This window comes from Pyrgilauda ruficollis, unplaced genomic scaffold (assembly GCF_017590135.1).
Source record: "Pyrgilauda ruficollis isolate IOZ18807 unplaced genomic scaffold, ASM1759013v1 scaffold60, whole genome shotgun sequence".
Lineage (NCBI taxonomy): Eukaryota > Metazoa > Chordata > Aves > Passeriformes > Passeridae > Pyrgilauda > Pyrgilauda ruficollis.
In genome coordinates this window covers 1,109,844-1,137,710 of record NW_024527711.1, presented here as the reverse complement: position 1 = coordinate 1,137,710, position 27,867 = coordinate 1,109,844, and the positions used below count along the sequence as shown (strand labels likewise).

General features: G+C 36.8%; 1 protein-coding gene across 1 annotated transcript in view; it reads left to right on the top strand.

Moving 5' to 3' along the window:
- The window catches only part of TMEM135 (transmembrane protein 135), a 159,484-nt gene that overhangs the window by 65,246 nt on the left and 66,371 nt on the right, over nt 1-27,867 (top strand). Inside the window, exon 5 of the mRNA XM_041483686.1 lies at nt 2,916-2,981. Within this exon, the coding sequence (XP_041339620.1) occupies nt 2,916-2,981 (66 nt within the window). The remainder of the gene's footprint in view (nt 1-2,915; nt 2,982-27,867) is intronic.

The window sequence follows — 27,867 nt, the reverse complement described above, 5'->3', positions numbered from 1 at the left end:
TTTTGGATTTCCTTGTGTCTTGGCTTGTCACAGCTAGAAACGGCAGGAGAGCCTTCCACTTGGCTGGCACAAAGCATTTCCACCACTTAGAGAGAATTTGAGGAATTGGGCTGTGTTTCTTTAGGGAACAGAAGGAATTTACAGGTCATCTGTAAATTGCATTTTTTTTGTGGGCTTGTCACTTAAAATGTTGTTTTGAAATGCTGCAACATGTTGATCGGAGAGGTTGTGAGACCTCCAATCTTTGAGATGCTGAAAAAGGGCCCAGAGAAGCTGGTTCAAGGGAAAACTTGAGCAGGATCAGAGAGAATCCTAGAGTTGTTAAGGTTGAAAAAAGCCTTTAAGCTCGTAGAGTCCATCCATCCATTAACCCAGCACTGTCAAGTCTACCACTAAACCATGCTCCCAAATGCTTTTAAGTACCTGCAGGATGATGACTCAAACACTTCCCATAGCAGCCTGTGTTCAAGTGCTTTAAACTCTTTCCAGGAAGAAACTTTTCCTAATAGCCAATCTAAACCTCTCCCCCAGTGCAACTTGAGGTCATTTCTTCTTGACCTGTCACTTGTTACCTGGGAGAAGAGACTGACCCTCACCTGGTTATAACCTCCTTTCAGGCAGTTGCAGAGTGGGATAAGGTACCCTCTGAATCTTCTTTTCCCCAGACTAACCACCCCCAGCTCCTTCAGCTGCTTCTCATAAGACTTGTGTTCCAGACCCTTTCCCAGGGCTGCTGCACTTCCTTGGACGTGGTCACGTATGATTCTATTTGTTTCTTCATTTGCAGCGCAGAAGGGAAAAAGATAGAAATTGAAGACAGTGTGGAAGCTTTAAAAAAACAGAAGTGTTACAGATAAATTTACATTTTAAGACTGGCAAAATTTTGCTAGCTGATTACTTTTATCATTAGTCTGTGTGATGTTATAGCCCTGTGAAGATGTTAAAAAATTCTGAATGGTTACATCATGCTGTTCTACCTTGTAAGACATTGCCTTACTGAATCTCCACATGTTCACACCTAGTTTGCTTTGTCAAAAGAATGCAGACCTGAACTATTTACTGCCAGTGTCCACCTCCTTCACCTTAAAGCTTACACCAACAGTAGGTTTGGGCTGATTATTGTTTTGAAAGATGAGCTTCTTTAAGGCTCCTCTTGGATTTTGCATGCCGAAACCCCCAATAGCTCTTGCTCCAGCCTTGTCATTGCTGGTCAAAGGCTATGGGTGGCCTCATCCCCACCATGCAGTTTGTGTGGGAAGCTGTGTTTGTAGGGCTAATCTTCTTAGTGAGGGGCGGCCTACTGGAAAACATCTGTGATGTTGCATTTGCTATTGCTGTGATTTTTCCTTGTTTCTGAATGGTTTTGACATCTGGCATTAACAAGGTGAGTACAAGTGTACTAAGAGAGGTCTTTTACTAGTAGATGTGAAAAGAAAGTCACACACACCAATGTTTTTCAAAAGAATCAAAAGCAGCTTAGCTGTATTGACAGAATACTCAATTTGGTTGAAGCATCCCTAAAAACGTTGGTGAAAGAAGCCCATTTTGCGAAATACAAAAGGTTGTTTGAGGTTCACTTAATCACTCAGAGAAGAAAGGTTTGAGAAGGGGAATCACAGTGGAGCACTGCCCTGCATCCTTGAGGGTGTAAATGAAGTAATAGATATTTCAGCCCAGTGTTCTGGAGTGTACACATTCTTTTACAGGTGTGTGGGGAGAACATAACGTAATCAAAATATCTTTTATTAAGTTATTTTCTGCAGAAAATTATGTAGGAAACAGTAAACCTCACTTAATCTGTCTCTAGGAAGACTGAGGAATTAATCTCAAGAGATGTCTTCGATGCCACATTTATTGAGATACAGCTTTCTTAAGGTAGTGGTAGTGGGAACCCAGCAAGTCATGCAATCATGGAAACACTGAGATGCTTTTTTTTTCAAATCACTGTTTGGAAAGATGATCAGCTACTGCAAACTGCTTTTATTTATAAACTTTATAAATGTGGTTGTTGTTGTTGTTTTTCCCCAAACAGCCTGCTAACTACTCCTTAACATAGATCCTTAAATGTCAGGGTATTTTTTTAATTAGAACCAGATATTAAAACCATGTTTTTTTACAGTTGAAATTGAAACCAGCTTCACTGTTTGCTATGGAAACAAGTTTTTAAAACAAATCTGTTCATGTGTTGTATGCTGTTGTCCATGAATTTATGTAACTTGCAGATTTTTTTCATGCCATTTTCCAACCAGCTTGTAGAAAGATGAGTGGTCCAGAACCTATGATAGTCTGTATTAAGCCAGTAACCTATATCTGTATCAGAGTATTGTCTCACTGGATTAAAGAAAGGATGGGGCAACTAATACAGAAGGGTATTCAACCTAATTAAAGACAGGAGATTTCCCCAAATTTGTGCCTTTTGCTCATGACAATGTTGTTCTTTATATAGGGGCCAGGTGCTTTTAGGAAAAGTGCTGCATCATACTATTTTTTCATACTCATTTGTCAGTTTATATGTGTATTATTATTAAACAATTTTGAAATTCAGTTGCATGAGTCATGAAATGCCGTGTAGCTTTTTTTTCCACAGTACCCCAACTATGTTCCTTACAGCTTCTGGAGGACAATTATCTGGGGCTGAGCATCTCTGACCTGCTCAAAGAGTCTTCTGGAACAGCTGTGATGTTGCCTGACGGATCATGTCTGTTACTTAGGCTGAGACCAAAATCCTCAATATGTCTCACCTTGCCTAAACTGTGCAGGTTGTTTTAAAGGAATTACTGGAGCAATTCAATTGTAAAATATGTGCTAGAAGGTAGCAGAAAATCTAAAAAAATGTTATAAAAGTCGAAACTAATTTTCATGAGCTGTATTGTCTGTTTTTCATAACAAATTTGACTGTGTATTTGTTGATGCAGGCCACAGAAACATTGTTCCGAATGGCCGTAGCAAGAGGAGCTATCACACCTTTAAGACATGGAGAAGTAAGGATAAATATATCTATTTTTTTGTTTCTTATTTATGTGTGATATAATGCTTTATTAGTGTAGTGTTTTATAAATTCCTGGAAGTCATACTGTCTTCAGGTAAGTGAAGAGAGCTGGACTATATATAATGTGCATACCTACATTCCAGTATTGTTTTAAAGGAGAACAGGAACTTAAATACTGCCCAGTCACAAATGAAGTATTTTTCAAAGAATGCTCTATTCTTCTCTTTGCTTCAGTCATTGCTTAGCCATATGATAAAAGTGGCTCAAGAGAGCCTTTCAGCTACTTTGCCAAGGGCTGGGCTCCAGTTTTTCACTGAATTTTTTCTATTAAAGAGAGTCAAATCTAGAGAAATTCACAGGAGGTCAATATTTATGACTGGATAGCTATGGAGCGGTTACTTCATCCTTTGTTCCTTTTGAGAAATAGTAACTTCATGTTATATATAAATGTATTAATGCATCAATTATTCCAGAGAGGATAAATGTATTTGAATATTATGTTGCTCATACATGCTTCTGTTTGTGGTGAACATTTTTTTTTTTCCTTTTATGTACACTTTTATATCTGGTAAACATGGTATTGAACATTGATGGTTAAATATGTCCAATATGAGTTGGTACCATTTATACTTAGGTTGAATTTAATTTTAAAAATAAAATACTACAGTGAGTCATGATGCTGGAAATGAGGAAAGATCTGGGCATTGTCACAGCTGGATGCTACAGTGTGTGGGGTTTTTCATTGTTAGAAACCTCAGTGTTTTTTCCTGGTGATATTATTTTGATCAAATTACTAATAAGTTTGTGAAAAGTTCTTAGCAGAGACCCAGTGTTCAGTCTGGAATCTTGACCTACACTGACCCTGGAGTCCCAGCTATACTGTAAAATGTTCTTTATGCTGATTAGGTTACCTTAATCTCTTTTTTTGTGACAAAATAATGTATCTCTGCATCAGTGTCTGAAGATGTACCTGAGATATCATGTCCTGCCATTGTCTGTAGTTTTAGCTTTTCTGAATATATGTGTCCTCTCTGAATTTTGTGTACTGCTATTTTCTGCAGAAGAACGTAATGCCATTTCCAGAAGTGTTAGTTACCTAATATGTGCATCCTTTCCAAACTCCCTGGTTAGGTTTTTTTTTTTTTTTTTTTTCCCCCAGTGAAGGCTGCTTAATTTTCTATGTTTTAATGACCAGGTTGCCCAAAATGTTTATGTAGTTACCCAGTCAGTGGTGTGAATTATGGAAAAAGAAAATGGTTTGTTTTTTTAAAGAGTAACTAATTGTACTGTTTGCAGTCCAAAATACTGGGACAACTACAGATGTAATGATGCCTGTTGTGAATGATATTAGTAATTTTTGAATCTGATACATCTTCTGTTGAGCCAGTTTAGCTCACTGGTAAGGTAGAAAAAAATTTTAATTTTTTCTTCAGATATTCCTTCTGATTTTTTATCAGTTAAACCACCTCAAAGGCTAGAGAGAGCCAGAGGAGAAGCAGCAACAGAAGTGGTGAGAAGTTATAACCATGGTTAGCAGGAAAGGAAGTGTGAGAAAGTCAACTTCATGTTGGTGTATGATGTCCTGTGATTCTTTTTCTGAGGTATTCCTGGGACCTCAGTGGAAATGCAGTTAAGGCTAAGCTAGATAATTTATAGATAAAATATGTAATAATGATCCAGAATTGACTTTTTGTGTAAGAAGACAGCGGGAGAAAAGAAAATACCTTTTTTCTCTCTTGTATTATTATTGGACTTTATGCACCAGAAAATGTTTTCGCTCAAGGGTGATATTTTCATTAAATTCCATTGTGTAATTATAATTTACTTAGTCTGAAAATGAGAAATTACATTATTCAAGTGAAGCTAATTTTTCGAGAAGAAATATATAATTATCAAGTCATACTAATTTTTTTTTGCCCTTCCAAGAACTTGCTGGATGTTTGCACACATAAGTAGAAAGGCAGCCAGAATAAAAGTTGAATATGAACTGAAGTTGACTGTATTCTGTTTGAGAAGTGTGAATTTGGCAGTGAAAATCAAAACAGAGAAACTTTTTAAATGGAAATTTCAAAATACAGAGGCAGCAATCCAAATGTACAAAAGTGCTGTTCAACTTTCACATCAGCACTTAAAAATGTTACACCATTTAAAATTTGAAAAGGGATAAAACTGTTCACTGCTAGAAGGCAAAAGTCATACCTGTTTGTTTTAAATTAATTTGAAAAAATGGCATTATTCTGTCGGTACCACTGAACAGATTATTGTGCAAACATTTCTTCTACAGGCAAAACAGGATGCATGAAAAGCTGTCCATTATGATCCAGCTGTCATTACCAGGTGGATTTATAAGTTATAATATTGACTGTCCACTGGCAGTCCCTTTTATTTCTCCTTTCAACATTTCCTCATTCATTTGGCCTTATCAAGTCTTTATGTGTGTAGAATTTTTATGTTTTTCATTTATTTTCCTTGAAGAAATTGAAAAATTAGGATGTATAGGTTTGGTCTTTCTACTTTTGCATATGGTTTATAAAATCACTGTTAGGAGTTTAGATAATTATGCTGCCAAAACTAATTATCAAAATTGGGTGCATAGTGCCAAAAATTATTTAACTGTGGATATTAATCATAGAGGTTCCTGAAGAATCTTCTCAGCAGTTCTCTTGCTCATTGGTGGGTTTAAGTGTAGTAGCATCCATGGGAGGGAATCAAACCCAGAAGTGTAATTCATTCTCAGGATTCAGTATGTTGTTGTCTATGTTAATTAGTGATTCCTGTCAGTTATTTTGTTGTGGGGGTGGCACATGGGGCAGAGTATAATAATAACAGTTCATTTCTGTTACCACTTCTAGCTGATGCCTAAATGATCCAAAAATTGTGGGAGCAGATGTGATCACACCAAATCCCATGACTGTGCTTCTCTCTGGGAATCTTAATATGCATTTCATTGATGACACAGGGCTGAGAGCTGGTGGTTGGGACAGCTGAGAGCTGTGCATTTGGGGAGCCTGGACCTGGCACACCTAGAGAGCCTCTCCGGCTATTTCTTCTGCTTCTGGTCTTGCAAGAGGCTCAGATCTGCTGCCATCAGTTCCTCTCAGTGTCCAGTCTCTGCCAGACAGGCCTGCTGTCTCTGTGGTGCTGGCTGATAGGGCAGCAGTGATGGGAAGAGCAGCAACAGGCCTGCCTGCTGAAATAAGTGAGAAGAGGAATACAAGGAGGCTCCTGCTTCAGAGGTGACTTGTTGTGCTTTCCAGTTCTGCATTCCTGGAGCCTGTACTGCTGTGTGCTGAGCCCCCAAGGGAGAGCTGTAAGGAGGAGTAAGGCTTGGCAGCAATGGGCTGTGAGGAGTTGCTGAGTGCATGGCAGCAGGATGGAATACATTTGGCACAAGCTAAGATCAGTTTGGTGACTTTACACAGAGAGAGAGAGAAAACTCCCACAATTTTACTGGAAATGACCAATTTTATTCACGTTGTGATAGCAATATGCCAGAACCAGTGTGTCGTGTAGGATATGGCTATCCTGTGGAGATGCTGAACAGGAAGGAGAGATTTGGTTAGAACAATGAGTTCACAGATCATTCATGGTCTCAGGCTCTGTAGATGAGGGAAATGGATCCACACAGAGAAGGAGTAGGGGGATAAACTGAGAGGGTGGAACCTGTACATGGAAAATATGCATGAAATACATAGGCTGACATAGCCGACAGATCTAATGGTAGAGTTATGATTCGCAGAGAGCCACAACTGATACCAGCCATGCATGATCTCTGTGGCTGTTAGCAGAAAAATGTAAGTTTTTCTAGCCTAAAATGGCTTACTGCCTTGCAGTGTATTACATGTAACTGTATTTGTTGCTGTGGCAGTATATACCCATGCTTGAAAGTGGACTTCATTGAAAGAAGACAGGTCTTTATTTTTGTTTAAAGCTTTTTTAGGAGATGTCACCATTCTGTGTGTTTCTGTAAATTCAGTAATATGAAGTGCAAAGTTTTATGAATTTAGCCCAGATATCTGTAAAAAGTAATTGCTGTGGATTTGTGTTCATAGTTAGTATCAGTGATGTGTTTGCAATACCACACTAAGCTAAACATTGAATGAGAGGATCAGTAAGGATCTTTAAAATGTGATTTCTTTAATATTATTACAAGTGAATATCTAACAGTAGGAGCACTGAAATGCTCCTTCGTGCAGCATGTTTTTTCTTCCACAGGTGTACTGAAAGAACTTTGGAAAGGAGGGTACACAGTTGAAGTGACATTACTGCCAGCTCAGGTTTTCCTTGCCCCCTTTCTTCCCAGTCTGCTATGCCATAGTAGAGTGCAGTGTAGGCTCCTGGAAACTCTCCTGTGGAATTAAAGTCATCTAGACATTAACTTTTTGTATTATTAACAAAAACTGTGATTACATTTTTCATGAGGAGAAACTTGTTAATTTTACTTGCCAGTGGAGTGATTCAAAAGAGATATTATTACACCTGTCATCATATTTAGTTGCGTAATGTGGAACTAAGTATTCATTAAAGGATAATCTCTTCTCCATATAAAGGACTGTTAGTCTCTTGAATCTTACCCTCTTTGTTTTTCCTGCCCTGGTTAAGGGTTGCTGGCACATAGAAAACATGTGTGTTTTTTAAATTTAATATGTTGCAAAGCAGTGTAAATTTAATTTAACCAAATTGTATTTCTGAATGTTGTGTAAGATCCAAAGTGCCAGTAGTTTTCAGTATTAATTTCTCATATAAAATTACCCACTTATATTTCAAAGGTATTTGTAAAACTAAAAGAAAGAGTTTGGTTGCAGGCAGGTCTGAGTGCCTGTTCATCTAAAGTGAGTCCCTTCTCTCTGTCCTAAGAAAATAATCTTTAATTTTTAGCTTTTTCAAAAGAAATGTGTTTAAAAAAATAAAATTAAAAAGATATCCTATAAGAGTGCTCTGAACCATCAATTAACAGCTCAAATTATTGGCATACGTAGTTATAGCTTTCTCATTAGTGAAATCTATTTTGGAAGTAGTATAGAGCCTGTCTTTTGTAACTTGTTGTAAAGAAGAAGCAACGGATAAAATATAACCACATGAATAGTACTGTTTTATAGTCCTTTGGCTTAAGGTTTTGGTTTGGGGCATATGTGTCAGAAGTATTTCAAAACAGTACTAGGATCTGGAAAATTCTTCTGGCAGGTCACAATGGGTAACAGTTCAAAGGTAATTTAATTGCCAAAGACTGGCATACCTTATCTGTGTTATCTGGAAGTAAGTCAAAAGTAAATAATTCTTCTGATTAAATGCAGTGAAAATTAAAGCTTGGTTGGAGAGAGAGAGAGAGGTTGAGGATGCCATTGAACCCTGGGGAGGAAAACCAGCAGATTGCCTTTGAGCTGTTCCAGTGTACAGTGTTCCAGGGCTGTTTTTGCCATGTGTTCAGTTGTGTGAAGGTGTTATTTGTCTAGCTTGCCCTGGGTTATCCTTTTTAAGTGGTCTATGGATTTTTCATTAATTTTTAGTCATGAAGAGGAAGGAAAATTTGTTTTAAAACTGTAGTTGAATATGAAGAACTTTTCTGCTCTTGTACTATGCTATTTGCCTAAAGATAGTCTGTTTCTTACTAAAAATCATCTCAAGCCTTGATAGGGTATTGACCTACTCTAAATAATTTTAAAGTGTTGTGGTGGAGTAAATTTAAGATAGAAATATCTGTAAGTAAGAGAGTGGCTACATATTTCTGAATATGGAGAGGTACCACTGAAGAAAGGTAGCACACAAGTTTGGAAACTCGGAGAACTTGAATTTCAAAACAGAAGTGAAATAATATCTGGGTAACTCATGCTTTGTAGTTTTCTTTTAAGTGTATGGAAAATATAGTCAGTCTATTTTTCATGGAGTGGAACAATAGAATTTAATACTTTAAGCATTTAGCATATCATGCTGGGCATTATTATTATTGTAATTTTCTTTAGTTCAGGCTTATGGTATGTATTTGTCTTAGAATAGTGTTAACTTCCCTTAATGAAGTGAAACACAAGGCTAAAAAGTAAATTAAATTATGTCCAGGGGTATTCGCCAGGTGTGTTTCACCAAGAAAGTATTGGCAGGGAGTAAAGTAAGGAGGGAATTACCTATTTTAAAGAATTCTCCTTTTTTTCCTTCCTTAGTACTTAGCTTGTGTATTTCAGATTTCTTACTCTTATGCACCAGCAAAGCAGCTAGTGCATGATAAAAGCAGACAGTAAAAAATTATGGCAACAAAGCTAAATGTAAGAAAATCTATTTAGCTCCCAGTCTAGTTTTTTTTTAGTCTTCTATGTCATGGCCTTGGAATGACACTGCCATTTTGCTTTATACTTAAAACCTATTCCCAGAATTGCCCCCTGCAACTCCATTGTTCTGCAAGAGAAAAGATCATGAGTAGGGAGATTTTTCCTCCTGTACATGAGGAAGGGCAGAGTAGGTGCTACTGGAGCTTGGTGCTTGAATAATGCTTCTTTCTCACTTCAGTGGTGTCGATACCGTTGTATGTTGATTCATTGAGTTGAAGAAATAGGCAACTGTAAGAAGGTACTTAACCTGATAAAGCTAAGAATTTGTTCACATTCCTTTAGTATTTTTAAATGCTGAGTGTTACTAAAGCATGCATGTAACTAATCCTTAGTTTTTGTGCAAGTTGTTGGAAGAATTTGCCAGTGTCTGAATGTGCACCATTTTCACTAACACTTGGCGGTGTAAATACACGCGTGTCAACTAAATCACTGCTGTATGTACAACCACAGAATATGGAATGGTTTGGGTCGGAAGGGACCTTGAGGAACATCTAATTTCATCTCCTCCCCATCATGGGCAGGGACACCTTCTACTGGCCAGGTTGCTGAAAGCTACATCCAGCCTGGCTTTGAACAGTTCCAGAGATGGGCCATCCACAGCTTCTCTGGGCAGCCTGTGCCAGTCCCTTACCAACATCACAGTAGAGAATTTCTTTCTAACAACTAATCCAAATGTACTTTCAGTCTGAAGCCATTCCCCCTGGTCCTATCACTGCAGTGCCTGGTGAAGAAACCCCTCTTGGCTTCCCTATAGTCCCCTTTCAGATACTGGATGATTGCTATGAGGTCTCCCTGCAACCTTTGCTTCTCCAGGCTGAAGAGTCACTTTGAAGGATGAGTGTCTTAATTTGAGTGTAAATGTTACTTAGATTCAAAGATTTTCAGCTAATTAAATGTAATATTCCCTTTGGAAAACAGGGTTCTCATTCAATTCAAATTATTTTATGCTTCTTGGCCATGTGTTAGACTTACTAAAGTGTTGTTGAACACAAACAAGAAATAATAGTTATATTTGGTAACTTTTAATTGTCTTGTCTGTTAACTGATTGCATAAATCAAAATGCAATTTGAAATTCTTTTTTTGGGTTTCTGAAAAAAAGATGAATGTGCCTATAGTCAGTGAGAAAGCTTTTTTCATTCCATCCAACCTAAACAATCGTGTTGTGATTCTGTGTGCTACTACTCTACGTTTAAAGACATAAATTTTCAAGCATTTTTCTGTAGGTATAAAACTAGAATAATCCTACTTTTGTTGGGCATATACTTGATTAATATTATATAAAAGTTAAAATTTACATACATTTCTCTTAAGCTGTAGAAAAATAAAATGACAGTACCTAGGGTAAGCAGTTCCTGCTTATACAGGCTAAGGGTTTTATTGTTCTTTCCAAAATGTGAAGATATGGGAAAATACTGTTGATAGGGAGGTTGACTACTAGGATTGGGAACCAATACCAAAACTAGGGTGTAGTATTTCTGGTGTGACATTATTTGGTGGCAGGGGGAAGAGACTCTGGAGCATTTCCATCATGTGACAGGTTGTGATCCTTACTGAGTGAGCACAGCTGGCTTTTTTGGACACTGTAAGTCTGGTACTATAGATTTCAAACTTAAAAATCTTAGGCGATCTTCCTTCTTTTAAAAAAAAAAACTTCTATGCATTTGCCCTGTGAGACCATCCCTGTACCTAAATAACAGCAGGAGAACAGGAGAACAGTCTAGCCTGAGATATTTAGGTGTCTTTATGAATGTTAAGGAAGTTATCGTTCTGGGCAAGATCAAGTGCTGTTGCTCACTGCTCAGGAGTGGGTACTCAAGAATCAGGAATGGCGGATGGAAATGGAAATTAACATTGCTAAAGTTCTGTAGTAACAGCCTGCTCTGGTTCATTGTAATGTATTGTAATATTTTTACAATATTTAATAACTTAGGAAGGATTATATTGTGTTTCTTGATTGATATCTCAGTGCAAGGTGATTGTGCTGGGTGAAGATCTGGTCTGCCAGCAGCAGGAATGATAGGGTGCATGAGCTGCTAGAACAATTCTCCCACTCTGAACCATGAAACCAACCTGTTCCTGGCAGCTAAATTTTATGGAAACTAATTCTTTGTTGATGGAATCAGGTGAAAAATATGTGGTTCTGATTAGCAAAGAGTCTGTAGATTTTCTTGGTCATAGAGAACATTCCTTTGGCCATGTGCATGCATTCAGATGTGTGTGACTACACATATGTTACATATTTATGTTACATATTTATCTTTGTGTATTAAAAATGATGGGCAGTTTTGTTTTTTAAATATACTGGTTTTTAAGTATTTGTATCGTAATTGATAAAATTATAATTATTAAATATATGTTTGTTATGGTAGAATGAATATTCAGTTTTATGGTTCCTAAGTTTCAGGAACTTAAGCTTTTAACCCAACAACCCTCAAAATAATATTTTGTAGAAGTATGTAGCAAAAACTCAAATATGAACCTTTTTTGAAGTACCACTGTTTTCTGTAGGAAATATGTATTATACAAGTGACTGGTTGGATAAAATAATGACCTTTCATTTATAAGTATCCTGCAGAGCTGCAAAAAGTAAACTGGTATCTGCAGTCTGCCTAATGGACTGCTCACCACATCACCGCATGCAATTAAGCACAAGTGATTTTTCTGCTCAAGACAGCCTCAAGACTGATTTAGCAATGAAACTTAATTACTTCTAGCCCTTAGAGAAAATGTCCCAACAAGGTTGAGGTTGTTGGCAGGGCAGTGTGGGAAAACTATTGCTGCAACTCCCTTCCCTGCTTCTGATTTTCTGTTTGCAGTACTTAAAGCACAGTTAACCTTCAGTTAAGCAAATATTCCCACAAAACCGGTGCATTTATATTTTTTTCTTTGTTACAAGGCTAAAGAAAAAGATAATGAAACATTGCAGTGTTTTAAAAGCAAGCATTCTGATCAAATCCAACTGCTTCAGACTATGGGTGAAGTTACTCTGTGCTAATGGAAATGAAAACTTAAACATTAGTTCTCAAATGACTAAGTGTTAGTTAACTATTCTGGCCAGAGAAATCTCAAGCTAAAAGCTAAATGCATTTGTGCTTCTCAACAATTCAGTGTGTTATAGGTCAATTGTTCCTTTATTTTGTACTTAGGTTACAGGAAAAAATGTTGAAGGAAATGAATATTACCAAAAAAATGAATCATATTAATAAACTACTTTATACTCAAAATTACTTAATTTGAGTTTTTAGGAATGTGTTACTTTTCAAGGAAACAGGAACTTTTATTCTGTGACTCCAAGGAATAGAAGGAATACATCTGGAATAACAATTCAGAAGGACATATGGCATCAATTGGCTTATATTTTCCTATATGGGGGTTCTGATTGAAGTAAGAGGGAAAAGTGCTCATTAATTATTTGGGATTAAGAATGCAAATACTTTGCTCTTTTGCATTTATGTGCCCTATTAAAGAACTGTGAGTATAGAAAAGATATGGAAGCTGAGCAAATAACATTTACTTTTCTGTTGGTTGGCTGTGGCAATAACTTGCTTTACTTCTGTAGTATATTTTTCACCTTAACAGCTTTGAGTTCCTTACTCTTATCTCTTCATGTAGAGAAATTTCTCATTCACCTCTAAGATTGTAATTTACAAAAAAATGCAACACTGCAGTTGTAATTTGTTTGATAGATTTCCTCCATAGTAATGCTTCAGGTCTTTTTCCTGTTAACAGCTATGGACATGTTTATCAATGGAAATATTCATGATAACAAAACAAACACATGCCGAAATATTTGCGAGAGTGTGCAGCATGAGACACTAATTCCCAAGGGCATGTTTAGCAAATGCTCTAGTGCTTTACTCTGTGGGGAGTGAATTCAAGAGTGTGTATAGGTCCCCTTGATTTCAACAGTATTTAACCAAACAAGTGACTTAAGCTTTTTGCTAGGCAGGAAATAACAATTTAAGCATGTACTTGAAGGGTTTTTTTTTAAATTTTATTTTTTTATCTTAGGTAGGGGCATTGAAAGATTCATTGGAATTAGCACTGTTTTAGCCTTATATTTATAATCTCTGGAATGGTTACCAACCTTGGCTTATATTTATTATATTGTGTTTTATATATATATACAACACTTTTAAAATTTATTTTGAGCTTCTCAGACTGACATTTTCCAGGGTAATGAGGATGGTGCTTCTCATCTGCACTATGCAATGTCAGTTTACCTCCTTTCCTGAAGGAGGCACGAGGTCTTTCACAAAATCCATCATGTGGCAAAGTAATGAGAGATGGACCAGAGACCTGAATTACAATTGCGTTAGCAATGTGTATCAGGAACTACATGAACTTAGTAAGGGATACTTGCCTTGGACAGTTAACTACCTGAATAAATTTGGGAAGAGGCTGGGAAAAGGTTTAGTATTAACGTCTCCTTGAGAGGCTTGGGATAGTAAGTGACTGACTAGGAATCCTACATGTGAAAAGTAAACTTTTGCTCTCTTCATTATATGGGCAAAATGCCACTCCTTGTTTTGCAATAGGTCATGCAGTAGATGTACTAAATTCCTATCATAAACTAATTAATGGGGTCACCTGCAGTGAAAGATGGTCTTGATAAACCATGTGGTCTCCTGCAGTTTTAGGTTCTGGTGGAGATGCGTCCAGTGGCTTGGCAGCCTCTGTTCTTTTCAACCATCCAGTGATATAAGGTGATGCTCAGGAATAAGGTGATGCCTGGAAACTTCATGCAAAAAACTTAGGATTAATAATATTCTTGGTATATAGGATAAATCATACTCTTTGACTACCTCTTGAATTTTGCTAAGTTTGTAAACTAAGCTTCACTCCTAATTAGAAGAAAATCTTTTATTGGGTTAACAGTAACAGCCTTGCTGCCTCCTTTTGTTCATTGCTGAAATGTTTATAGCAAAGGGAGAGATGCACTGTATTTTTTACAAAGCTCCTTTCTGGCAGGTGCTTCAACTCCCTTGCATGTTGGGTTTTAAATCTCTGTTACTTGTTTGTAAGAAGAGTTCAACACTTATGTACAATTTACTTCTCTGCATTTGTTCTGAGCTGTCATTTTGCAGTCTGTGCAGGATGGAACTGAACAGAGGCAGATGTGGAAATATTTCTTTTCAGTAAGATTATTTTGTACACAATGTACTCTTCTCTGTGGTGTTCAGTACAACTCATTGGACTTCTTGTAAATTCGGGACAAAAATGTAGACAAATAAATTTCCCTGTGTCATCTGCATGTCCTTGAACTCAGTTTCACTTTGAAATAACTATGTCAAGAGACCATGAGTGGGTACAATTTTCCAGTCCTAAGGAAAGTGCTTGGAATTCCTGACATTTGGAAGTGTTCACATATATTTGATAAAATAGGAGTTTTTTGGTTTTTTTTTTTTTTTTTTTTTTTTTTTTTTTTTTTTTTTTTTTTAACTTTTAAGCTGCTGAAACTCAGAACTTTTATGTAATCAGATCTGACTCTGGAGCTGTTTATTAGACTTAAAGAAAGTGTCCTTCACTTGATTTGAATGGTAGTGATGATGTTTAAAGAAAAGATTGACTAATGTTTCTTTCTGTGATCTTGATAGCCACCAAAGATCATTCATTCTCTTGTTCCATCTTTAATAACAGAGAGCCATTTAAAAGCTGGTGACCAATGCAGTATGGTAGAGGCAGTGGGTATCAAAAAATAATTCCTCTGTGAGATGTCTTATTTTCCTAAGCATGTTCTTCCAGCAGTGAACTGTACTTGTGAAACTGGCTTAAATGAGTATTTTTTCTAACTCCCAATATAAATTATTTCAGGTCCAGTGTATGCAGTTTCTACAAGCAGCATTTGGCATTGAGATGCACAAATATTTTTATTATTTTAATGTGTCAATAATATAGGAAATACTGTTCTAGTTAGTGGAACTTTGTATACAAAGGATAGAAATAAAGATATTTGATTCTACTGACTAATAAATATTTTGGTGTACATTAAAATATCAGTACATGATTTTAAAGCTATTAAAGTGCTGCTCAGCAGTGGACATAGTGACAAATAGCTGGCTAAGAAAATGTTCCTGCCTTGGTCCCTTATCTCAATGCATTTTTATGCCAAAAAAATTACAATTTGAGGTTACATTACTAATTTTGGAATGAAAAGTGACGCCTGTTTTGCATTTCAAATGCCGTGCTTATGTCTGAAGCAGACAGAATACTTTGTGCATTTGGAAGTTCTCCCTTTGCATCTTCACCCTTCCCCATTTTTGTTTTCTCCAGTACTTAACAATTGGTTTTTTTAAGGGGCTATCAAGACAAAGTCTTTTCTTATAGTAAGTAGAAAGAGCCTTTCTAGAGCAGATTTTCTGCTTCATCCCCAGAGTGAGAGCTATGGCAGAAAAATATGGTTAGAGGGTATCAGTGTTGCTGGAGTGGTACTGGGAGAACTGGGCCAGCCTGTTGAAGGGGGACTCTTTGGACTGGTGTCACCATCTGATCAAAAGAATGTGGGAAAGGTTGTCTGTGAGTTACAACATAATTTCTGTGCTGCCTGCTATTAAGATGTCTTCAGTCCCACAGCGCTGAATGTGAAAGGTTCCCTAAGAAGGGATTTTAGGAGAGCTAAACTTAGACAAAGCTGCTTTTATTGCTGAAATACCTCATTCAGACATTTTCCCAGTACAGATGAGAGTTCAGATTTGTCTCCATTAATTCCCTCAGGGCATCTTAAAGAATTTTATGCAAGATCTCTAAAAAGGAAAGAATAGTGTTTCTGTTTCTGATGTTCTTATCTGACATTATATTAAACATTTGAAAATATCCACATTAAACATTTGAGGATATAGTAATGAACCAGAGTTGTTTCAATTTTTCTTTGACCCATTCCTGTATTGTAGGCAGATTATAGTATCAAAATACTGTAGTAAATCACTTAATAATTAAATTCTTTGTTGGTATCTGAGGAGTTTGAAATTCCTTTGGGTTTTCCCACCACCACCTTTGAAGATAAGGCCTGATTTGTCATGTGTTACATGATTCTAAAGTAGTTTCTGCTCAGGTGACCTAGCAAGCAGATAAAAATGGTGCTGTGCTTGGAGGAGAGAAAATACTTTAAAAGTTGTTTTTTTTTTTTTTTTTAATTTAACCATTTTTTCTTTAATGTCTATCGATTTAGCAAAGTTATACCCTTTCAGAATATACAAGCACGTTTATACAGTTGTGTAAGACGGTCTTATAATTAATCAAACCCTTTCAGGTGTGAACATTTGTTTTTTAATTGGGAGTAAAAACTCTTTGCTGAAGATTCAGCACTTACTATAGGTAAGACCTGAGAAAGCTCCTAATTTAAATATTAAATCTTTCAAATGGAAGACACATTTTCAAGAGAAGCAGAAGATAACAGAATTTAATTCTCAAATATTTCTTATTTGTTTTTGAGTTGTTGAATTTTTCTGTTGTTTAATTTTCTGCCTTGGATTTGTTTCTCCTCAAAAGCATAGGAATCTCAGGTCAGATTTATAAAGGCTTCTTACATTAAATCTGGTAGTATTAAACCCTCATTTAGTTTTAATGTGATGTGTATGTATTGTGAAGTTAATTTTTTGTTTTAAGAAGCTGAATGGTAATAAGGGTCTGTGGTTTTCCCCCCAAACAATATTTTTATGTGTGCTTCTCCCTTGGTAATGAGCACACTATTGTTCAGTGTTTTAAGAAGCATTTCATTGCCTCAGTAGTGAAGTAGGTATCCAGGAATAGTGTGAAACACTGCCAGAAGTTCTGGACACAATCTGAGAATTGCTGTGATGTTGCAATATTTGTACAGGGGTACCAAGCTTAGGACCCCGTGCAAGGCTCCGTGTAGTTTCTTGTTTTTGCAGTTTAAAGTAAAGCTCTTGAACACAAAGGCAGCAACAGAAACCCCCTAATATATATCTTCTGTTGTTGGTTTTTGGTTGGTTGTTGGTTGGTTTCTTTTTTGACAAAAGGCAGCTTGTAATTAGGGTTGAACAGGACTCTTAATGGTGTACTAATTTATTCCTCTTCCTTGTCCTGACAGGTTTAATTATTCCTAAGTATCAGTGAATAGACTGATGACTAGCCCAAAATTGACCAGTTCCATTGATGATTGGGCAGTGATAAAACTGTTCCTTCCATTTTGTTTCATTTTTTTTGTGAGATGTACTAGTGAATTATTCTTCCTCAGGTAACCTGTGTTTTACTTAATTGTAGATAAGCCAATAAGACATTTCCTTTACTTCTCATGAGTGTTTTTTCAATTCCCCAATCATCATCCTGGCTGCAATTTAGAGGGTTTAAATCAGTTTTACTGGCTGCAATATTTTCTCATAAAGTTAGATTATAACGTTCACACTTTTAAAAATTGAAGTAAAATTCCCTCCCTGGTGTAATATTTTTTCTTTCCTGGGTTCCTGGCATTTTTTCTAAAGTTAAAATAACTCAACATGCTGAACTTTTCCATATTGTCTCCATCAATGTCTCCACTGTTATTTCCTTTTTCCCCTTTGCTTCAGGAAACACATTTTTCATGTCACTCACTGGCAAGGGAGTAGCTGATTTATACAAAGAGCAAACCGCCTACCAGAATGATCCTCTTTTATAATTTCCACAAAAATTGAAAATTTTTCTCCTTTTCTGCCTACCTGTCAACTTTTTTTTTTTTTATACAGTGTTATATTAGTGTTTTGTATGTTATAAGATCTATACTGTTGTTATCCCACTACTGAGTGATTCATCTCATCTGATAGATAACTTCTGGTTGTGTACTGCTTGCCTTGGTTATTTCTCAAGGAATGAGGAAAGATGCAGATGATCAGTTTCACTTTTTCCAGTGGCTGAATAGCATAATTCTGCAAAAGCATAATTCTGCATCAGCATTTGATTTATGGTAAGTGATCAGGAGGTAGAGCACAGAAAAGTAAGGAAGGCATAGTCCCAGCTAATAAAACCCCAGCAAACCTACTCCTGTGTGAGTAGGTAGAGGAAAAAAAACTTATGTAATGGGAGGACAAAACAGATTACTATGTGAATCAGAATAGTTGATGTATTTTACTGAGTCTTCATGAACTGATCTCATGATGAACAGACTTCTGTCCAAGCTCTGTTATCCTTGTAACAGAAGCAACTGGATTACACAAGACCAAAACAGCATCAGTGAGTGCAGTAAATTCAGTAAGCTTGCAAGAGGACAACCTTGGGTGTGTTCTGCACTCACCTGGTGCTCCAGACTCCCACTTGAAACAGCCTCCCACTTGAAAGCTTTGCTGTTACTACAGCTGAAATGCAAAAATAGTGTTTGTTCTGAAAATAGCACTTTGCTCAAAGAAGTGATGTTCTGATATTCAGAAAAAAGCCAAAAACCTGATAGAGCATATGGGTGCACATCAAGAATGATGGGAGAAAATACCTCAAAAACAGAAACTCATGAACTGAAATAATAAACATGTTATATTCCCCTTGGCTGACATCTCAAATATTTTTGTAATGGTAAAGACTAGATGTTATTCAGGCCCTGGTCACTGCAGAGTCATCAGAAAAGTGGAGTAGAATCACAGAATAATTAAGGTTGGAAAAGACCTCTAAGATTAACTATAACCTGGCACTGCCAGGTCCACCACTAAACGTACGTCCCCAAGTGCCACTTTTACTCATCTTTTAAATCCTTCCTGGGGTGATGACTCCACCATTAATCTGGGCAGCCTCTTCCAATGCTTGGCAACACTTTAAGTGAATATTCTTTATTGTAATCGCTAAAACAACCCTCCCTTGGCTACAGCTTAAGGCTCTCTCCTCTTGTTCTATTGCTTGTTCTGTGGGAGAAGAGTCCAACCCTGCTGGGAAGGAAGTTGTTTTTAAATCCTCCCTCCAGAAAGTGTTAAACCTGGAAAGGCTGGTGCTTTTACTTTACTTAATGCCTATTCTCTATGTGAATCCCTTTGTGTATCTACAGACAGTATCATTTCAACAAAGATAATATACCCAGGTCTTACCTGCTTCAATTTTAAATATGTTGAGGGTTTTTTCACCCCCAGTATTTCTTTTGTTCTCAGTGGGTCTGAAATTGATAGTAAGTAGGTAATCTAAAGTGTCAGAAACATTAATACCCTCTGTTATTATGTGATAGCATATTGATTGCATGAATGAAGTATCTGAAAATTATTATTTGCAAGATGTTTCTTTAAAAATACTAATGTGAGCACAATAGTTCATTTTTGTTTACCAGAACTATTATATTTATTTTTTGACTTTCAACCAAATATCTAGAACATAAGTAATTTCTTAAGTATTAATCTATTAAATATTGTCCAGATTAACATTTTATCTATATTGGTATTGCATTTCTACAAGGCGTTTTTTTTCTGTAATATAATAGCTGAAACTATTGGTTCCTGTTTTACACTGGTCTGCACTTGCTTGAGTTTGTGTAACCTGATCTATTTGTCTGAATTTTGGCTGTTCTGGAGCATGTGCTGCCTGCTTGACTCCACTGTGCTTTTGTCTCCCTAGTTTTCACTTCTTTAATGATTTCCTGCAGTCTGTGAACATTAAGGCTCATGTGAGGTCAACCATACCTTGCAGATAGTGATAATTGTGCAAATAATGACAAATATGGGGGGGTTACATGGTGTTTCCTGTGTTTAATTTAGAGGCTAGTGACTTCTGAGCAGCTTGCAAGGATTTTGCATGAAGTTTGGTTTATCTTTAGGTTCAGATTTGACTCTCTGAGTATGCTCTTGTTCCCAACCCCCTTTTGTATTTAGCTTTTTTAAAAAATCCTGTAAATTGAGCATGTTTGGGGATCTTCTGTCTCTGAGTTTGTCTTTTTTTAATGTTTTGTATGTATTTTATTTCTTTACTTTTAGGGCTTTTGTGTTGCCAAAGCTGTTTCTAGTTAACCACCACCTGAACTTGGGTAGCATGAAAAGGAAACTGGTCCTGCTAAGGAATAATTTTAGTCTCTGATGACAGTGACAGTGCATGAAGGAAACACAAAATATTTTCTTACAGGTTCCCAAAAGAAGAGATGGCTCTAGGCTAGAAATATGTTTCACAAAGTAGGAAGTGATGTGTACATGTGAGTGATTTCAAAGCTCAAAAAATTTCTCTCTTTACCAGCTGATGCTAAAAAGTAATTCAATATTAGTAGTAACAGTGCCAGGAGAGGTAGCAAGGCAGGCAAGTTATTAAAAAATATATCAACAGCAACAATAAAACTTACCTTTTTTTCAGCTTTTTAATAAGCCTGTTCTAAATTGTAAGATTATAGGCTTCTGCTTATACTCTGAATGAACAGCTGTTGTTGGCTAGTGGAATATAAGGAGCTCTTGGCCTCCCCCAGAGAGCTTTTTGTCCATGCAGAGGTGAGTACAGGGGGCTGTGGTGCTGGGTACTGCTGGGCTGTTGTGGCTGCTATTAAAGAAACAAAATAAAAATTAAGTCCTTTTGTTTCTGCCTTGGATTCAGAGGAATTGCTAAAATCTCTGAAATCCCTGAAAATTGTGATGTAACAGTTTACTCAAAGATTTCAGTATTTGTGAAAGCATTCCCTTAAATATGGAATAATGAAATTTGATGAGATAACCTTATATGTCATCTTCTTTTACCTTTGTTGTCTTTGTTATTAAGTTAGCAGAAAGAAGTCTTTGTTTCAGGATACTTTCACTAAGATATGCTGAAGTCTTCTTTTGGTTGATTGATCTGTTCTTATGTGCCCTGTTGGGAAAAAAGGCCCATCTATACGTGATGGATACCCTGATATTATGCACTCTGTTATTTTACAGAGTAGGATGTGCACTTAAGCTGTTTTACAGGAAAGTCTTTTGAGACTGTTGAGGAAACAGGCCAGGAACATAATTATGCCAAAGCTGCTGACTTTTAAAAAAGAATTTCCAGTGATAATAGGATTTAAACTAAACGCAGTTTAATTTCAATTCCATTGCTGCAATTTGCAGGAAGGAAATTTTACTTTGAGTTCACTTTTTTCTGGGTTTGAATTTGTTAACCCCTTGTGTTAACCATAGTTGTGGCACTTTGTTTAGCTATCCTTTGCAGCATTAAAGACATAAAAATGATGAAATTGTGGTTGGAAAGAGAAGATTCTAATGTTGTTGCATTGCATTTGGATGTTCTCATAGCTCAGTTATGCTTTTGAGTACAACTAAGATAGCATTTTTTGGTGCAATAGGTAACTGGCCCCACAATTTGTTCCTAGTCCTGTTTTTCTGTAAAAACTTGTCTGGGAGTAGGTGAGAGATGAAAAGATGTTTTCAACTGGTCATCCCTGAACCCAAGGGTGTTTGGGTTGTTTGATTTACATTATAATCATCCATGGTCTTCGAAGTTTAAATACTTTTGAGGTTTGTGTTTGTTGTTTAGCGGTTTTTTGGTTTTTTTTTTGGTTTTTTTTTGTTTTTTTTTGGTATAATACTGCTTTGAATGCCATTTTATTTCATTAGCTGGGAGTTCATCTACTCACACCTCGGCCTGGGAAATACTGAGTTTCTCAGTGGTGACTTGGAAAACTCGAATCATTTTAATGGAGAAAATATTTCATGACCATCTATGGGTACATTTTACCTTTTGCTGGACTGCTTTCACAATGCCTGTTCTATAATCAAAAAGCCTTTAATTGTGGGATCTTAACCAAATCACCTGGTCTGCTGCACCATTTGTGGCGCATCTACCGGTTCAGAAGACAGAGAATTAAATTGTTTCCTGAAAGAGTGATGTGTGGAGCCCTGTAATCTTCTCTAGCTGAAGCTCGCCCATGTGCTTCAGAGCGATGCTTAATGAGACAGTTCAAAAGGGCAGCAGGTGTGTTCTGGAGGGCAGGAGGGAATCAGTTCAGCTCTTTGCTGTTGTGTTTGAAGATGTTCATATTGAGTCATTTTACACAGTTCGGTGAACTGAGTGAACTCATGATGTGCTTTCCTTCACTTTTTCTCTTATCACAAGAAATCTTCCTAGAGTTCTTGCACTTGTTCTTCATCTTTTGCTGTCAACCAAATCAGACAGGTCTTTCAAATATACTTGTTTTGTGGCTTCCTGGTCAAGCCAAGGTGAGGTAGATTCTGGTGACATTTAGGACTAATTTGGGGCTAAGAATTATTTGAATGCAATATTTGGGGGGGAAAAATGATCTCATAACACGTCAAAAATATGATGTTTTTGAAGACTCAAATCTATAGCACTAATTTTACAGGAAAAAATATAACTGATGATGTCTTTTAGAGGAGTAATCAACTGTACTAAATGCAGATGTTTCATTAATAAAAGTGTTTAAATAATATTCTCTTTTCTCCTGTAGCTAAAGATCATACATATGATAAGCCTTTAAATTTTAAAAAATAATTTAAATAAATTATTTTGTTTTTCCACAAACAAAAATTCATTTATTTTTTTTTAAGTTATTAGTGGAGTAAAATGTTTTTCAGATATAAGTTTTTCTCATGGGATAACTGTTTTGTACTGCATTGAAATTCGGAACATGCATATTAGGAAGGAGTTGAACTCACACATGCCGTGTTGTGCTATGTGCTTTGCATAGACCTGGTACATTTACTCAATGTTAGCTGTGTTTCTGCAGCAAAATCAAGTTTGAAATGGGTAAAAAAACCCCACAGTTAGCAGCAGTTCAAAATTTTGTTTAAACTTCTTGTTTGTGGTATAGTCTCTTTAACACTATTTTTAGCCATTAGTTAATGTATTTTATATTTGAAAAAGCAGTGATACAGTGCTTGATGGCTCTGAGATAATGACTGGAAAAGATATGAGTGAAAGTGTTGCAAGAAAGATCAGACTTCTCTCTCAGGTTTAGCTGCTGAAAGGTTTTCTCATTTGAGCTTGTTACTCACACTCAGGAGTGCTTGCTGAGTGTCCCCTTGCTGAGTAGAGAGAGTCCAGATGAAGGAGAGCTTAAAGTAAATCTGTAGCCCCTTGCCTAACGGGAGATAACGCGTGTTTCCAGTTTTGTAGTATTTGACATTATTTGCGTAAAATAATTAACAACTTGAAATTTTTGAGTAGCTTCCTGAAATGTGTCCAGCAATTTGAAACAACTGGGCGTGGAGACACTGTAGCAGTGTCAAGAGCCCATTAAATTTAGCTGTGTGGTGAGTTAGAAATGCAGCTAATCTCCCTACTGTGACCTTTTCAGGTTCCCAGTAATTTTCAGGGCACAACACCATAGTCTTGGGCATGGGTGTTGTCTGCAGTTAGCTCAGTGGATTCCACAGCTGTTTACTAGAATTAGAATTTTGATTTTCATTAATTTTCATGGTAATGATTAATACTGCTAAATGAAAATAAGCTTTGCAGATGAATTGGTTTAGATCTTGATAACCAGCTCTTAGCCAATTAAATGCTTTTCAGGGTTTTTTTAACTCTCTTTATCAAGGTGACTTCTTTCTTTGAGGTGTTTTGTGCCCAGTTTGAATGTGTCCTCATTTATATTTTATAAAAATTCCAAAAAAAAAATCACATTAATACCAAGTACCACAGTACTTTTGAAGTTCTCCAAGAGCAGACTCAGGAGATTTGGTATACCAGGTAACCCACATTATCTGTCCCTTTTGCTTTTCTTTCCTATCCTGTTTTTCTACTGGTCTGATACCACTGTATGGATGCTGTGTACCATTAGGAATTTTATCCACCATGGTGGATGCCATGAAAGACGTAATTTGAGGGTCTGGAACAGCCTTTGTGGCAGCCCTCCTTCTCCAGCTGCTGGCAGGAGAAGCTGTGTGCAGACAGCCATCCTCCCTTCCCAGAAGACAGGAAAGGGTGAGAGAGGTGGGGGTGCAGAGCAGAATATGGCAGGGTGTAATATAAATGAAATTGTGACCATTTTAGTTGTTTTGTTATGTGCCAGTTAGAAAATGTTGTATTCTGGTTTTGGATCAGCAACAGAGTAATACCTCTAGGCATGAATAAACATCCACACCAACTTTTAACTATCTAAGAGCATATTTAAACAATGACCAAAGGGCATAATCTTATGTTAACCTTGTTTCAATTTGCTTATGTTCTTTTGATCTTATTTTTTTCTGTGTTGTGGTGGTAGTAACAATAGCAGAAGGAATAAAAATTAATCTGCCTTCTCAGTTGCATTCTCTGCTGGTGCCAAGACTTTTTCCTGAACCTGTAGGTGTTGTGTGGAGAAGTAGGTGACAGATCTTCTGGAACTAAAGTGACGGTTGGTAAAACAAACAATACAAAATTTAAACTGTTGGGAGAAAGAGAAGCATAATATAGTCTGTACTGTTTATCTTAATCAAGGTGTAATAAAGTTCTGTAATGGAGGAAGAATGGGTGTTTGCTGTTGGTGTGTGGGCCTTTGCTGTGTAATCTTTAAAAATTAAGTACTTCAGTAAAACACCATTATTTTTCCACTGATTTCTGTATTAGTTTTTAGCTTCTATGTCTTAGGTCTGAGAATATTGTACCTTAATGAAAAGATAGGGAAAGGCACTGTGAATCAAGCTAGAACAGTTTATAATAGTGCTTCATGAGCTTCTGCTTAGCATCTCCTCTTTCCACTCAGTCTCCATGTCACAGGTGGTTAAAAACACCTCCAGCGGGGCTCTTCAGAGTGAGTTGCTCTCTGAAGCACAGCCATCACCAGCAGCCTGAGCCCCTTCCCTGGCATACTGCAGTGATGTGGATGATGAGGGAGAAGGAATCTCCAGCAGTGGGATTGGAGTAGACATCTGTGGCGAGAGCTCAAGTCCTTCCTTTCACATGCCACAAGAGTATCTGTAGTTTCTCAGGAAAATTCACTGGAAAGTAATTCTGTTGCAGCATAAACTCCTCCATTCAACAGATAACACAATCAGTGCTTTCTCCCCCTTCCAGTCAGGTCTGATTCTCTTTCCTTACATGCTCACATAAATGTTACTTTTCAAGAGCCCTTGTTCCCCTGAGGAGCTGACTGTGTCTTATGATGACAGCCAGTGTCAGCTGTACATTGTAGAAGCTCCTATCTGTGGAAATGTGAGAGGCATTTTAGCTTATCAATTTAGCTATTCTCCCTCCTCACGTTCTCAAGGGGGCTCTTACTTGCAAAGCAATGCATATAGTTCAGAATGTTAATGAAAACTCTGCCAAAATTGTGGAAAGATACAGGAATGTTAAATGACATCATATACAAGGTACCAGGATTTATGGACAAACATAAATAATTCTCATCAATTTTAAATATTTTTCCTCAGTTAGTAAACATGAAAATACTGCTGTATATGTATATATAGAAATAGCATTTGTGTCTGCTAGTTGTACAGCATTTTTAAGAAACTAAATGCACAGTTTCTGAGCACATTCTTTAATGTGTATTTCTCCTGGCTCCTCCATTGGTTTCCTCAGCCTTTTCTTTGCATGGCCCACAGTCGCAACTGGCAGAACAGAGTGGGCAGCTATGGGCATGGGCATGTGGGGCAGGAAGCTCTTGAGCCCAAAAGATAACTATTTGTCTGTTGTAGTCAACTTAATAAATCTGAGCATGGCAAAATTTTTAGTAATTTTAAAATTTGTCCACCTAACTGACTTTAATTATCAAATACATAGATAATAGTTAAATGGTTGCAATAGTGGGAAAACCCTGCTTTTTATGTCCAAATTATGAAAATAGATAATTTATTTCTACCTCTTTAACCCTGTCCCTTTACTAGCTTTCAATGCATATCAGAAATTCATCACGTTCTGCTGCTTTTCAGAAATTTCACCAGAATGAATCATTACTGGATGCAGTGGCTTTCATGATGCTGCCTTGCAAAGTGTTGTGCTTATTAATACACATGCTTTACAGCAACAAAATAATTTTAATACCTGTAAGCTTTTAGAGATTAATAACTTGCAGTTCCTTTTTGGATACTAAGGTAATATCAAACCTTGTAATTCTTCAGTGATTGTGAGCTCTGGAAGAAGAAGAGACAGATAAGCAAAAATTCTCATGGTGGAGATGAAATCTTGGATGATTGTAACATGAGCTAAGCAGTTACGTTCAGAAGCCTAATACAAGACATCTGCACAGACTACTAAGAAAATTTATTGGGTTTTTAGTATTTACTACATTTGTAAAGCTCTTGTAGGATAAGTAGCCAGATTTAAATTTCAGCTTACATATGGATTTGATACTTAGAGATGTTAGTGTTTTTGTAGTTTGCATTTGCGGTGTTATATTTCAAGTATATCACTAATTCTGTCTTTTCATTATAATTTGAGCAATTCACAACTAATTCACATTTATTTGTTAAAATTATAATGGAGTGAGGTTCAAATCGTGCTGGTTGAATTGACTCTGTTGTTGGTATCAGGCTATGATTTGACCTGGGTGTGGTTTGAGCTGTCTAGCCCTGCCCCTGTTCAGTCCTTGAGAGCAGGAAATAGTTGTTTTCAGGTGGGTCACATCTAAGATTTGTTCTCCTGTGCATCTGTGTGCCAGCAGAAGACACATGGAGTGATCATCAAAAAAAAGATGCTGGTGGAGGAGTAATGACTAAATATGTTCATGTTGCCTGAAAGTACTTTGTAGTTTCAACCCAAGCTGTGTGCGTGGCCCAGCAAGCAATGAGCAAACCTGCACACCAAGAAGTGCAGCCATCATGAGGAACATGTCAGGTTGTAGAAGGATCATAGTGACAAAGTCCCAGATTTTTAAATGTGGATTTGAAGTGTAGATTTTTAAATTGAACTCAGTACACTCCAGTGGTATAACACAAAACTTTTGTTTGTGTTGGTGATGAAACTACATTGTCATTTGGCAACTACTTTTTTTTGTGCTTCAGTCTCTCAAGCCTTGTGCATTCTTGAAGGCAGTGGACTTTCCTGAGAAGCTTCCATAAAGGATATTTGGTGGCTCTGTCAATGTATGTTGTAGCTCTCTTTGCTATGGCTAGTAGAATATGAAAAATGGGGGAAGAAACTTGACAAGTGGTATTTTTGAGAAAACAAATGAAGAATGCTGAAATGCTCAGTTATAGCAGTTATAGGTATGCATGTATGTGTATATATATATACACATACACACACAGAATTTATGAACTCAAAAATCAGAGGTTTAGCTTTTTTTTCATTCATTGCTGTTCTTCTGGGACTGGCAGGTGCTCCCAGTCTTGGCTCAGTTATTGTCTGCATTTGCCAATTGTAATCTTTTAATCGTGATCCAACAACAGTGCTTTAACAAGAATCTATATAATCTCTTGTTTAATAACACATACTAGTGTTTCTTTTGATCTTATCAGCCCAGAGATTGCTTCAGACTTGCTGGCAGAAAAAAAATCAGGAGCCTCTAACAGCTGAGTGTTGTAGGTGTAGCTGAACTGGCCCTGTGCCCATTAAGTATCTGACAAATTATTTTCTGCATTTTCATAAAGCCTATCAATTTTAAAGCAGCAGCAATTTTGCTTTAAAAGTTATTTAATTTCAGCTAGGAAGATAATAATTATGCAATGACCACAGGTATGACAAGAGTTTTCACCATTACTTTTGATAGCTCGTGAAGTTCTCCCCAGATATGCTGCATTTCAATTAGAGATAGAGATAAGGTCTTA